Genomic DNA, 12,397 nt, shown 5'->3' on the forward strand with positions numbered 1-12,397 from the left:
AATAAGTGTTAAATATAAATATATCTTACCTTTCCAACCATTTCCACTGTAAAAAATGGGAGAAATAGATGCTTTGTTGGTAAGCTTCAAATGGTGCTCCACTTAAATAATCTTGGACAACCCTGCAAAAACAATTCATGTTTATGTTGGTAGACTGGCGCGATCAGGGATGAGAAGCTAACCACTTCATTAGACACCAATTTAGATGTATCAATTAATCTGGAGGAAGATGGAGTGAACATATTACTGCACTACACAATGAGTTTACCATACTGCACTACACAATGAGTTTACTGTTCCTGCCTCATAGAGAGTGAGCAGTTAGTACAATTCCATTGAGAACTATGCCTGTAGGGTCACTAGTGAGTGCAGAGGTAACAGATCTTGCTTATTTTAGCAGGAAAATTTAAAATAATTCTTGAGGAATTAGAGATCAAAATGACTGACCCACCAGTAGATCTAATTTTAAGGTGGCACGGGAGGTGAGACATCCCCCCATAAGCATGGCCTGTTTGGGGATTGCGTGTAGAGGCCTGCACTCCCTTCCCATTGACCATAAGGGGATCCAATCTGGGACAAGAGGTGGGGGTGTCATGTGTGGAGACAAAAACAGAAGCACTTCTCATCAGCTATCCAAGGCAAGCCTGATCAGAGGATGTGGCTCACCTTGAGAGCTGGTATCATTGTCCTATCATGAGTATAGATGCAGTGATTTTAAAAGAGGTCTGTACATCAACAGCATGGTGCTATTGAAAGAGGAATGAGATTGCCATTTAGCTAGATCAAAAATCCTTGAAGAGCTCCCACTGTGCTTCTATTTTTTACCCACATGCATTCCTTTCCCAGAAAGTCTCCATCACCTATACCTTTCCCAGAGATAGCATCAACATTAAAAAGAACAGAAGTACTTGTGGCACCTTAGAGACTAACAAATTTATTTGAGCATAAGCTTTCGTGGGCTACTGCCCACTTCATCAAATGCATGCAGTGGAAAATACAGTAGGACGATTTTATATACACAGAGAACATGAAACAATGGGTGTTACCATACACACTATAACGAGCGGGATCAGTTAAGGTGAGCTATTACAGGCGGGGGGGGGGGGGGGGGACGACAACAAAAAAACCACACAGACTATCAGGTTATATTACAACTGCCAAAAAAACTTCATTGCAAAGTTAGACCTCTGAAAACTCACAGGACGACTGACAAACACCTTTTAAATCAGAGTTATAAGCAGCACAGTTAACAAGGCCTTTGAATTCCCAGATGCAGGTCAATGATTCAAACTGAACAAAAGTATTTTGTGCCTTGAGATGAAAAACTCTTTTTAAAGCACAGACTTTGGTTTGACCTAGTTAACTGGTTCAAAACAAGTACACTTAAAGGACTAACTGTTAATAGTTTAAACATGGATTTAAGGCAAAATTCTCCTTTCAAGATCAGTTTGCCACATTACAGAGAGAAATTATCTTTAAAATGTGATTGAGCACTCAATGATTTTTCCTGAATTCTTTTCCAGAATAATCCTGCTAGACAGTGGGTGTGTTGAGAATGTTACTTATTAATACTAGACAATCGTTTCAGATGGGTTTTATCAAAACTGTTAAAGAAAGTAGTTTTGGAATACAAGTTCCATTGCTAAGGTGACAGGGTTGCAATGCACAATTTTGCATCCACATCTTTCATTTACAGAATGCATGTAATTGTGCCCACCAAAATAAATGCCTTGTTTGGTGGGGAAAAAAATAAAAGCCCCTCTGTGTCTATGCAGAGCAGACAGGATCCCAATTTTTAAAAAGTTACAAAGTAATTGCTTACCATACAAATTATCTGCCTCAGAAGAATATAGAGCTGAGTAGACCCTTTTCTGGGATTTGAACTTGGATCATTAAAACCACCCTTCCAAACCTGATGGTTAGGCCTCTACACCACTTCCCTCAAACTAAGCAACACAATGCAAGACGAGATAAAAGTGGGAAAGCTTCATCTTCCTTGCTGAACACAGACATTCACTGGAAGTCCAAAAAAAGAGGTGATCATCTGTTTAACTTCTTAGTAGTGTGTATTCCGTTTATCTTTTTTTATCTCTTATTCTCAAATTATGTAGAGTATTTAGTTTTCAGTTGCGTAAGCTGTGACTCAAATGTTGCAGGCTTTCAGGCAGACATGATCAAGCATGCCTAGAAGAACCAGTAACATTAGAAGTGTAAGGGCTCTAGGAGACCAAACATTTGTAAATATGTACCATCCTTTCAAGAAGAGTCCTCTGCCTGGTGTAGATATCTGCAATGTCACTGTATTATTTGAGAACAAAACAAGTTATGGTAAATAGTCAGTAATGTTAATCATGATCACTCATTTAAAACTGATTTTTAACCACAATGTTGAAATACTGTTGTTGGCCACAGTCACATGGATTCTAAATAGGTATCCCTTTGTTTATCCCTGGACACTGCCAACTTGAAGACAGTTTCCAAAAAAATTACTTAATAGAAGTTTTGGGTATTATACAAGTCTTACTTTATGATTTTACACTTTCCTTAAAAAAAAAAAGGGGGGGGGGGGGAGAAATAGTTTCTCTCCTTTACTGAAGTAAAAAATAGTCCCCTACAAATGAGAGGGGGAAAACAATGAAACTATACACAAAGTAAAACTGGAATAAAGAGAAATATTTTTCTGATCTATTTCAGATATAAAGCTTAGCTGTTACCATTAATAATGGGTACAAAAATTTCAGGAAGTAATGTGATTTTTTTCTTAATCTGAGGTTTTTTAAATGCAGTAAATCAGAATATTTCCTTCTCAACTTGATTGGGTCACAAGAACAAAAGAATTAAGAGAAATAGAAAGGCAGGTTAACAAAACCATGCAGGCAGACTGTGCTGCCCATGAACAGCCCTTAAGACTTCAGTTGGACATTGTGCACTCAGAATGCTCTGCCTCCATAGATCACTTGGAAGAACAGGATCCTTTATCCCTTCCCACCTTTTCCACAAATATGTGGGATTCATACAGCTAAATTCCAGAAACTTAGTTATTCATCCCCTGAAGTTCAAAGAAATTTGTCCTAAACCACATTTAAATGTTTAGGATTTTTTTTTTTATTTTAAATGATGAGCACTCCATTCTCTCCAGACTCCCCTTCCAACAGCAACTCAGACAGATCCCAAGTCATGATGCACAGTGAGGAGGCCTTCAATCCTCACCAACTGTGCCTGCAAAAGGAACATTTGCCTAGGTAAAGGCCTTCTAGCTTCCACCAGCCAATTTATTCTGGTATACTGCTTTGTTTCAACAGACGTGCAAGTTGCCACCATTTCCCAGAGCCAGCTACTAGTGCAGAAGTGGCCAACCTGAGCCTGAGAAGGAGCCAGAATTTACTAACGTACATTGCCAAAGAGCCACAGTAACACGTCAACAGCCCCCCCATCAGCTCCTCCACCCTGCTCCCAGCACCTCCCACCCACTAGCAGCCACCGATCAGCACCTCCAATCAGCTGTTTTGTGGCATGCACGAGCCTTGGAGGGGGAGGGAGAGGAGCAAGGGCATAGCAGACTCAGGGGAGAGGGGACGAAGGGGGTGGAGTGGGGGCAGGGCCTGTGGCAGAGACAGGGGTTGAGCAGTGAGCACCCCTCGGCACACTGGAAAGTTGGCGCCTGTAGCTCCAGACCTGGAGACAGTGCCTATACAAGGAGCTGCATATTAACTTCTAAAGAGCTGCATGTGGCTCCGGAGCCACAAGTTGGCCACCTCTGCACTAGTGGGTTCTTAAGATGCAATAGTTTTTACTATTCTTGAAGTGACAATCTCAGCTTCCAGAATCATACCTTGTCCTATTTGTCTGCTATCTTGAGATCAGAGCGCTTCAAGGACAACCTAATGACTCTTGAGCTAGCAATGTAATTAGTATTGTCATCTGTCCTGAAAATTGTATGACCGTCCTGTTGTGTAAGCATTGGGCCTGCAATCCTTTTATAAACAGGCTGCTCCAATAAAGGATTTCCTAGCACAGTCTAAAAACAAGACAAGGAAACTGTCCTCAACACATCTCAGTACATCTAAAATCCTGACTTGTAAGAGGAAAAAATATACAGTTCTCCCATACTCAGTTTTTTGAACTTGTGAAAATACTTGCCTGGTAGCATAGTGTGCTAAGTCATTATGGAGGCTCCAAAAAACTAATTTAAAAACAAAAGAGGGGATTTAACTCTGTTTTTAAGTGCAAATGTTATCAGTTTTAAAAGTGGAATCATTACTGAATCCTCAATAAATACTAAAAGGGGGCTGCAAACAACAATAGTTACAGAACTTCCAGAAACCAAAAAACCTAGTTTTAGCTTGATAAACATGTTTTTGGTCTGTATGTATTCTGCTCTCGCATTGTATTAGTCTCCCAGATTATGTCTTTGGACACATTTGTGCAACTCCCATTAAGTCAAAGGCACAATAATAATCTCACTTCTGTTACAGCACAAAAGCAACTCTAAGAACAACATGAGTGCTGAATACACTACACAGGAAAACAAAGAGCACTAGATTCCTAGTTATGTCCTCACCAGAATTTCATCTGATATGTCTCTTTAAACTTTCCCTGTGACCTCCCTAGAAATACAATACTTTTAGCCAACATTTTTAGTCAACGTTCATCACGTACCTAGTGCAGTCATTAAAAAGATCTTTGCAAGGGTTCTGCTCCAGTCTTGTTTTACATTCATTCACTGCATCCTGAGGTATTTCCGGTAAGTGGGCTGCAGACTTTACATGATACAAATCAAAAACAATAATAAGAACAATTAGTAATCTAACAAAGATAAAGAATCATAAAAATGTAGGGCTGTAAGGGACCCTCCAGAGGTCAACCAGTCCATCCCCCTGCACCCAGGCAGGATCAAGTATATATAGACGATCCCTGAGGTCTTTGTCCAACTGGTTCTTAAAAACCTTCAGTGACGGGGATTCCACAACCTCCTTTGGTAACCTAGCCCAGTAGGTAATTAGCCTTTACAATTAGAAAGTTCTTCCTAATATCTAACCTAATATCTCCTTTGCTACAGATTAAGCCCATTGCTTCTTGGCGTACCTCCAGTGGACATGGAGAACAATGGATCACCATCCTCTTTATAAACAGGCCTTACAATACTTGAAGGTTTATCAGGTCCCCCAATCAGTCTTCTTTCCTCAAGACTAAAACATGCCCAGTTTTTTAAAAACTTTCTTCATAGACCCGTTTTTTAATATCATCATTTTTGTTGCTCTGGATTATCTCCAATTTGTCCACATCTTTCCTAACGTGTGGGACCCAAAACTGGACACAGTATTCCAGCGAAGGTCTCACTAATGCTGAGGATAGCCAGGACATTTACCACCCATGTCTTACATATGACACTCCTATTAATACATGGTATTAGCTTTTTTTTTTTTCGCAGCTGCATCACAGTGTTGGCTCATGTTTTATTTGTGATATACTATACTCCCCAGATCTTTTTCAGTAGACTACAGTAAAAGCTGTTTTATCTGGAATGTTGGGGAAATGGGGAGGTGCCAGTAAGTGAAAAATGCCAGTTAACAAAGAGGGAGGAAGTTCGGGTGCAGGAGGGGATGCGGGGCTGAGGGTTGGAGCACCCCCATTCTTTGCAGTTCATCCTAATTGAGTGACCTCAGTTGGCTCCCCTGGAAATCTGGTCACACTGGTTCAGAGAGCTTTCTAGTTGGTAAAGTGCCAGATAAAACAGCTTTTACTGTACCTCCCAGCCAATTATTCCCCATTTTCTATTTGCACATTTGATTTTTGTTTCCTAAGGCTATGTCTATATTTACAACAGTGTGTAGAGTACACTGCATGCCCTTGAGCTCAGGTACAAATAGCAGTGTAGAAAGTGAGGCACTGCTTAGATGAGTTGAGTACAGACATAATGCCAGAACAGTATAGTCTTTCAACCAGTTTTGCACGCACCTTATATTTATTTCATCCAGACCTCATTTCCCCAGTTTGCTTATGAGTATGTCATGTTGGACTGTGTCAAAGACCTTACCAAAAATCAATATATATCACGCCTGCTGCTTCCCCCCATCCACTAGGCCAGTAACCTTATCAGGTTTGTTTGGCATGATTTGTTCTTGACAAATTCATGTTGGATATTACTTATTATCCTATTATCATTTTGTAGACACGTAGAGAATTGTTTAATAATTTGTTCCACTATTTTTCCAGGAATTGAAGTTAAGCTGACTGGCCCATAATTCCCCAAGTCATCTTTAAAAAGGGGAACAAGAAATGTGCTGTGTTTGCCTTTTTCCAGTCCTCACCCATCATCCACAAGTTCTCAAAGATAATTGCTAAGAGTTACCAGACTGCTGCAGCTAGTTTCCCAAGTACCCTAGGGTGAATTTCATCAGGCCCTGCCAACTTGACTATATCTAACTTATCTAAATAATATTCTTTAACTTTATCTTTCCCTAATCTGGCTGGGTTTCTTCCCCTTTGTTGTTAATATTAATTGTGTTCTGCATCTGGTCACATTTAACCTTTTAGTGAAGGCTGAATCAAAACATGCATTAAACACCTCAGCCTTCTTGATATCATCTGTAGCTCTCCTTTTCTGCTAAGCAGAGGATCTACACTTTCCTTCATCTTTCTCTCATTCCTAATGTATTTAATGAACCTCTTCTTATTGGCCTTTTATGTCCCTTGCCAGGCACAACTAATTTCGTGCCTTCGCTTTTCTGATTTTGTCCCTTCATGCTTGTGCTATTTTTTCTGTACTCATTAGCAGTTCACTCATTAGCATATTTCTACTTTTGCAGGATAGTTTTTCACTTTCAGGTTATTAAAGAGTTCCTGATGCAGCCATATTGGCTTTTAACTATTCTTCCTATCTTTTCTTTGCATCGGGATAGTTTGCAGTTGTACTTTCAATATTCTCTCTTTGAGAAACTGCCAGCTTTCCTGATCTACTTTATCCCTTAGATTTTCTTGCCTACCAGTGCTCTGAGTTTGTTAAAGTATGTTTTCTGAAGTCCATTGTGCTTATTCTGCTGTTCTCACTCCTTCCTCTCCTTAGAGTTCATTGAATCTATCAATTCATGATCATTTTCACCCAAATTGCCTTTCCACCTTCAGATTCGCAACCAATTCTGCTCTCTTCGTCAGAGGAAGTTTTCTAAGTGGTTTAAAAAACAAATAACTTCAGCTAAATAGATTTTAAAACCAGTTAGGGACATGGTGGTTAAGTGGCTTAAGAGGCCTGACCAGTTTTCACTGATTTAAAGACCATGCCAGCTGTTAAATAAGCTTCCAGAGAAGATGAGACTAATCCAGAGCCTGAGCATTTTTAGGACACCCGCAAGATCCAGATCTTCCTCAAGATAAAGCTTCCTCAACATAACCAGAACAATTGGAGGGGATAGGAAGAAAAGAGGATGTAAGTTATATCCCGGGCAGAACTTCCAATAGACAGAATAGAGAGAAGAACAGAGACTCCTTGAATTCTACTGGGGACATCTCTAGGCAGATCTAATTTACCAGGGCAGTAATCAGATATTAATAAACTCAGTAGGAGCTGTGGGTGCCCAGCATCTTCTGTAAAATCAAGTCCTGTGTTTCTCAAGCTGGGCAGACAAAACCTGAAACACTTTTGAAAATTTAGACCTAATTTCTCAAGGCCACACAATATGTCAGCTGCAAAGCCAGATCTAGAACTCCAGAGCTCCTTGCATTCCGATGATTCCCATGTCTCTAAACCACACTACTTTAAAGCAATATGCTAAAACAGCAATTTAGCTACTTTTTGACATTTAGATGTCAATGGGTTTTAGTCCAATCTCACAAAATTCTGCTTGCCCAGGACTAGTAGTTTAAAAAAAAAATTACCATACACAGAGAAACGTTAAATGTCATAGTGCTAATGAAAAAATAATGGTAGAGGGCAGTCAAGCTTTGTGCTTGAATTAATGAAGTTTCAAACAATCTTGAAAGGAAGCCTAGTCCACATTCCAGAATGACTTGCAAAATTTTGTTAGAGTTTCTCATTTTGAGAGAGATTTACTTCTTAGTATATAGAAAACTAAAACAGCATCTGAAATTGTTGCAGTTTTGAGCTCTAATGTGGTCAGCTCTTACAATGCAGTTTGACAAAGTATTTTGCAACAGGATATATTTACCCCGTTAGTGAAGTATGTGTCTAAAACTTTCAGACCACAATCTTTACGCTTTTCATCTGAAGACACTTCATACTCGGCCTAGGGAAAAGGAATGAAAATTAAATTAGATCCATTGTTACCTAGTACTGCAATAGTAACAGTGATGCCATGTGATTTCTATCACAAATATTGGGAGGCAGTTCACCTATGGATTATAAAATGTTCTCATCTATGGAGTTCAAGAATTTAGGGATTTTTTTTGGATGCATACTGAAACAGATAATTATCCACACCATCTTATAAAAAAGGTAAGCATGCCAAAACTGTACCTTTCCTAAAACATATTGAAACTGGAGATTTGATTTGTAAAATCCAAGAAGCTGTGTCTTAGAAGTATGCATAATTACACTGAAATTATATTTCACATAATAGGAAGCCTTACACAGCAGGAAGAAGATATGCATCATCTTAGGCTGGTTAGTCTGACATCACTCCTGGGCAAAATAATGGAAAAGCTGATATGGGATTCAATTAATAAAGAATTAAAGGATGGGACTATAATCAACACCAGTCAACACTGTTTTATGGATAATAGGTTTTCAACCTGATTTCACTTTTTGGTTGATAAAAATTAAAAAAAAAAAAAAATTTGGTTGATAAAAGGTAACTGCATAGAGATAAGAAGACTATGTAAGGCATTTGACTTAGTACTGCACAACAACATTCTGACTGAAAATTAGCACTATACAATATCAACCAAGCACATGTTAAATGGAATAAAAACTGGCTTAGTAATGGATCTAAAAAGGTAGTTGTCAACCTCATTGAATGGAGGTGTTTCTCGTGAGATTCTGCAAGATTGGTCTTAGGTTCAACACGTTTTATCAGCAATCAAGAAGCAAACATAAGAATCACTGCCAATAAAATTTGTGGTTAACACAAAGATTGGTGGAGTGGTAAGTATTAGCTAGGACTAGGCAATCATAGAGAGTGATCAAGATTCCATGGTAAATTAGTTCCATTCAAACAAAGTGTATTTTAATAAAGACAAATGCAAGATCACACACATATATGGGAACCAAAATATTAGGACATACCTACAGAATGGTCGACTCTATTCTGGAAAACAATAACTCTGGAAAAAAAGATTGAGGAGTCACAATGGACAAGCAATTGAACATGAGCTCCCAGAGCGATGCTATGACAAAAAGAGCTAACTCAATCCTTGGATGTATAAACAGGAGAATAATGAACAGGTATAGGGAGGTGACTTTACCTCTGTATACAGCACTGAGGACACATACTAGAATAATGCATGCAGTTCTGGTTTCCCCATTTTTAAAAGGATGGGGAAAAACTGGAGAGAGTGCAGAAAAAAGAGACACAAAATTGATTCAAGAGCTAGAGAAAATGTCTTACACATTGGGAGCTTAAATCTCTCAATCTGTTTAGTTTATCAAAAAAGATAAGAAGTGACTTCATTACAGTACCTTCATGGGGAGAAAATATCAGGAAATAAAGGAGTCTTTAATCTAGCACAGAAACCAGTAGCTGAAAGTTGATGCCAGATACTAGGCACTATTTTATAAAAAAGGAGTATGATTACTCCTTGGAACCAACAACCAAGGGAACCTGTAGATTCCCCTTTTTTTGAGGTCTGCAAATCTAAACTGGATAGCTTTCTGGAAGGTATTCTTTAGTCAAACAAGTTACTGGAGTAACTTGGAGAAATGTAATGGCATGTGCTATACAGAAGGTCAGACTAGAGGAGCTAATGGTCCTTTTTGACATTTAAACCCCTCCTCCCCCAAACTATGAATACAGAGCTTCATCAGTTCAAAGATAACTGTACAGTACAAACATAACTTAACACTCCCTGTGAGACAAGAAGGTATTATCCCTACTGTATACAGAGACGGACTGCTCAAGATAAAAGTTAAAGGGACACACAACAAGAATCTTGTTAAACTGACTAATGATAGAGAAACAAGGCGCGTGAGGTAATATCTTTTATTGGACCAACTTCTTCTCTCTCTCACCAACAGAAGTTGGCCCAATAAAAGATATTAAAGAGACAAGGTGGGTGAGGTAATATCTTGGGACCGATATGGCTACAACAACAATAGAGAATTCAGATTTCTGATACAGCACCCACTAAATAGTAGCTCTTGAATTTAAAAACAAATTAATATCTAAATAAATGTCTCTGAAATAATTTTCTGCTCTCCTGTTGACATTTATGGGGGTTTATTCAGCAAAAAAGAAAGAAACTGAGTGAAAGAGTGAGGGAAACATCAAGACTACATATAAAATGCAGTTAAAAGCACAAGGTAAAACATGGAAAGAGGAAAAAAAATTGCTAACAATACAGTTACTGAAAGCTTAGGTGTTATTAATAACTACAGCAGGTACATTTTCAGACAAGTTATTTCATGTTCAGTGGTATCTCTAAGGGTCACATTTTCAAAGGGAGTTTGAATTGTGTGCACTTAACTTGAAATATCTAGGTGGCTCATTTTCAGAAGCACTAATACCTATAACTTCAAATTAAGTCAATGTGTACAGGCACTACACTTCTCTGGAATAAATATACATCGGGTTCTTCAGTGTCTCAAGTTGAGCACCCAAATATTAAGACACCCAAAATTATAAGCTATTCTTGAAAATTTGATTCTAAATGACTTATCTAAAGTCACAATCAGCAGCACAAGCAGGACTGAAAATCCAGACTCCCTGGAATCCAGTCCCATTATCAATCTAATAAGTTATCTTCAAGACATAGCTTTTCTGCTTGAACATTTTGATCTTGATCACTTCAAAAAAGTTCAACCATTAAACAAGTAAGTCAGTACTTTTGCATGAAATTAAAATACCACCTACAGTGGAAATAAATTCTGCAGCAATGATTGATCAACTGCAGCAACACATTTGGTGTCTTAACATTTTTATATTATGCCAAAGAAGTTAGTCACATAATATAAACTTTTAGCCTTATGGTTTTATTTCCACTAATCAGGGACAAGCATTTCATCCAATTTAGAGGAAGTTAAATAAAGCTTGCTTCAATGTCATCTAATTTCAAATATTCTGCATAACAAAAAAGTTCAGAAGGAAGTTATAGTATATACTACAAAGTTAGGTCAACACAAACTGCCTTGAATTGATGTGTCTACACTTAAAATTTGTCTCCCATCGATGTAAGTTCTCCATTACACAGACAAAGTAACACCACCTCCCCAAGCAGCATTGAGCCATGGTCAATCTACGGAGGTCAACAAGCCCAAATGTAGACACTGCATTACCTCTGTCAACCCTAACAGTCCTCCAGCAGCTGTCCTACAACGCCCGACACTGACCACTCTGGTCACAATTGTGACCTCCACTGCACAGAGACACTGAGACTGGAAGCCCAACCCACCCCCTTTAAAAGCCTGCGTTTTCTTGAAATGCCCTTTCCTAATTGCAGGTTTCAGAGTAGCAGCCATGTTAGTCTATATCCGCAAAAAGAAAAGGAGGACTTGTGGCACCTTAGAGACCAACAAATTTATTTGAGCATAAGCTTTTGTGAGCTACAGCTCACTTCATCGGATAAATTTGTTAGTCTCTAAGGTGTCACAAGTCCTCTTTTCCTTTTCTAATTGTCCATCTTGATGAACACAACTGGCAACTCTCCACTGTTGTGTGCAACTGCACAGCTGGCTATACCAACTACACGCTCCAGATGCACTCCAGCCTGGAGTAGACAGGATATATTGGCTCTCGGCCTGTGAGGAGAAAAGGCTGTTCCAAGCAGAGCTACGGACCAGACATAGAAACATGTACAACTATAAGCAGATTGCACACGGGATGTAGGAGAAGGGTATGACAGCAATCAGCAGCAGTGCCACTTGAAAGCAAAAGAACTATGGCAGGCATATCAGAAGGCCAGGGAGGCCAACAATTGATCTGGTGCCAAGCTGCAGAGCTGCCACATTTACAAAGAGCTGCATGCCATACTTAAGAGACCCCCCCCACACACCACTGTGGATACCTCCGAGGAGTCTGAGTCACAGACCCCTGGCATGAACAACAAGGCGGAGATAAAGGAGGAGGATGTGGGACATGTGACCAATGGGGGGTGAGGGGCCCGCTATGCCCTGATCCAAGACCTGTTTGAGGCTCTACCACAGCCCAGTCAGTCCCAGCAGTTCAACATGGGTGAGCCCAACGCAAGGCAAGAAACCTCAGGAAAACAAATGTACATTTATTTCCCA

At 39.3% G+C, this 12,397-nt stretch overlaps 1 protein-coding gene across 2 annotated transcripts in view; it reads right to left on the reverse strand.

Annotated features, from left to right (window-relative positions):
* The window catches only part of GRK4 (G protein-coupled receptor kinase 4), an 81,857-nt gene that overhangs the window by 41,173 nt on the left and 28,287 nt on the right, over positions 1 to 12,397 (reverse strand). For both annotated transcript variants that reach the window (XM_038399204.2, XM_043512532.1), the window contains 3 exons: positions 8,166 to 8,243; positions 4,660 to 4,760; positions 30 to 122 (listed from right to left, as the gene is read on the reverse strand). In XM_038399204.2, the coding sequence (XP_038255132.1) occupies positions 30 to 122; positions 4,660 to 4,760; positions 8,166 to 8,243 (272 nt within the window). The remainder of the gene's footprint in view (positions 1 to 29; positions 123 to 4,659; positions 4,761 to 8,165; positions 8,244 to 12,397) is intronic.

Source organism: Dermochelys coriacea, chromosome 4 (assembly GCF_009764565.3).
Source record: "Dermochelys coriacea isolate rDerCor1 chromosome 4, rDerCor1.pri.v4, whole genome shotgun sequence".
Classification (NCBI taxonomy): Eukaryota; Metazoa; Chordata; order Testudines; family Dermochelyidae; genus Dermochelys; species Dermochelys coriacea.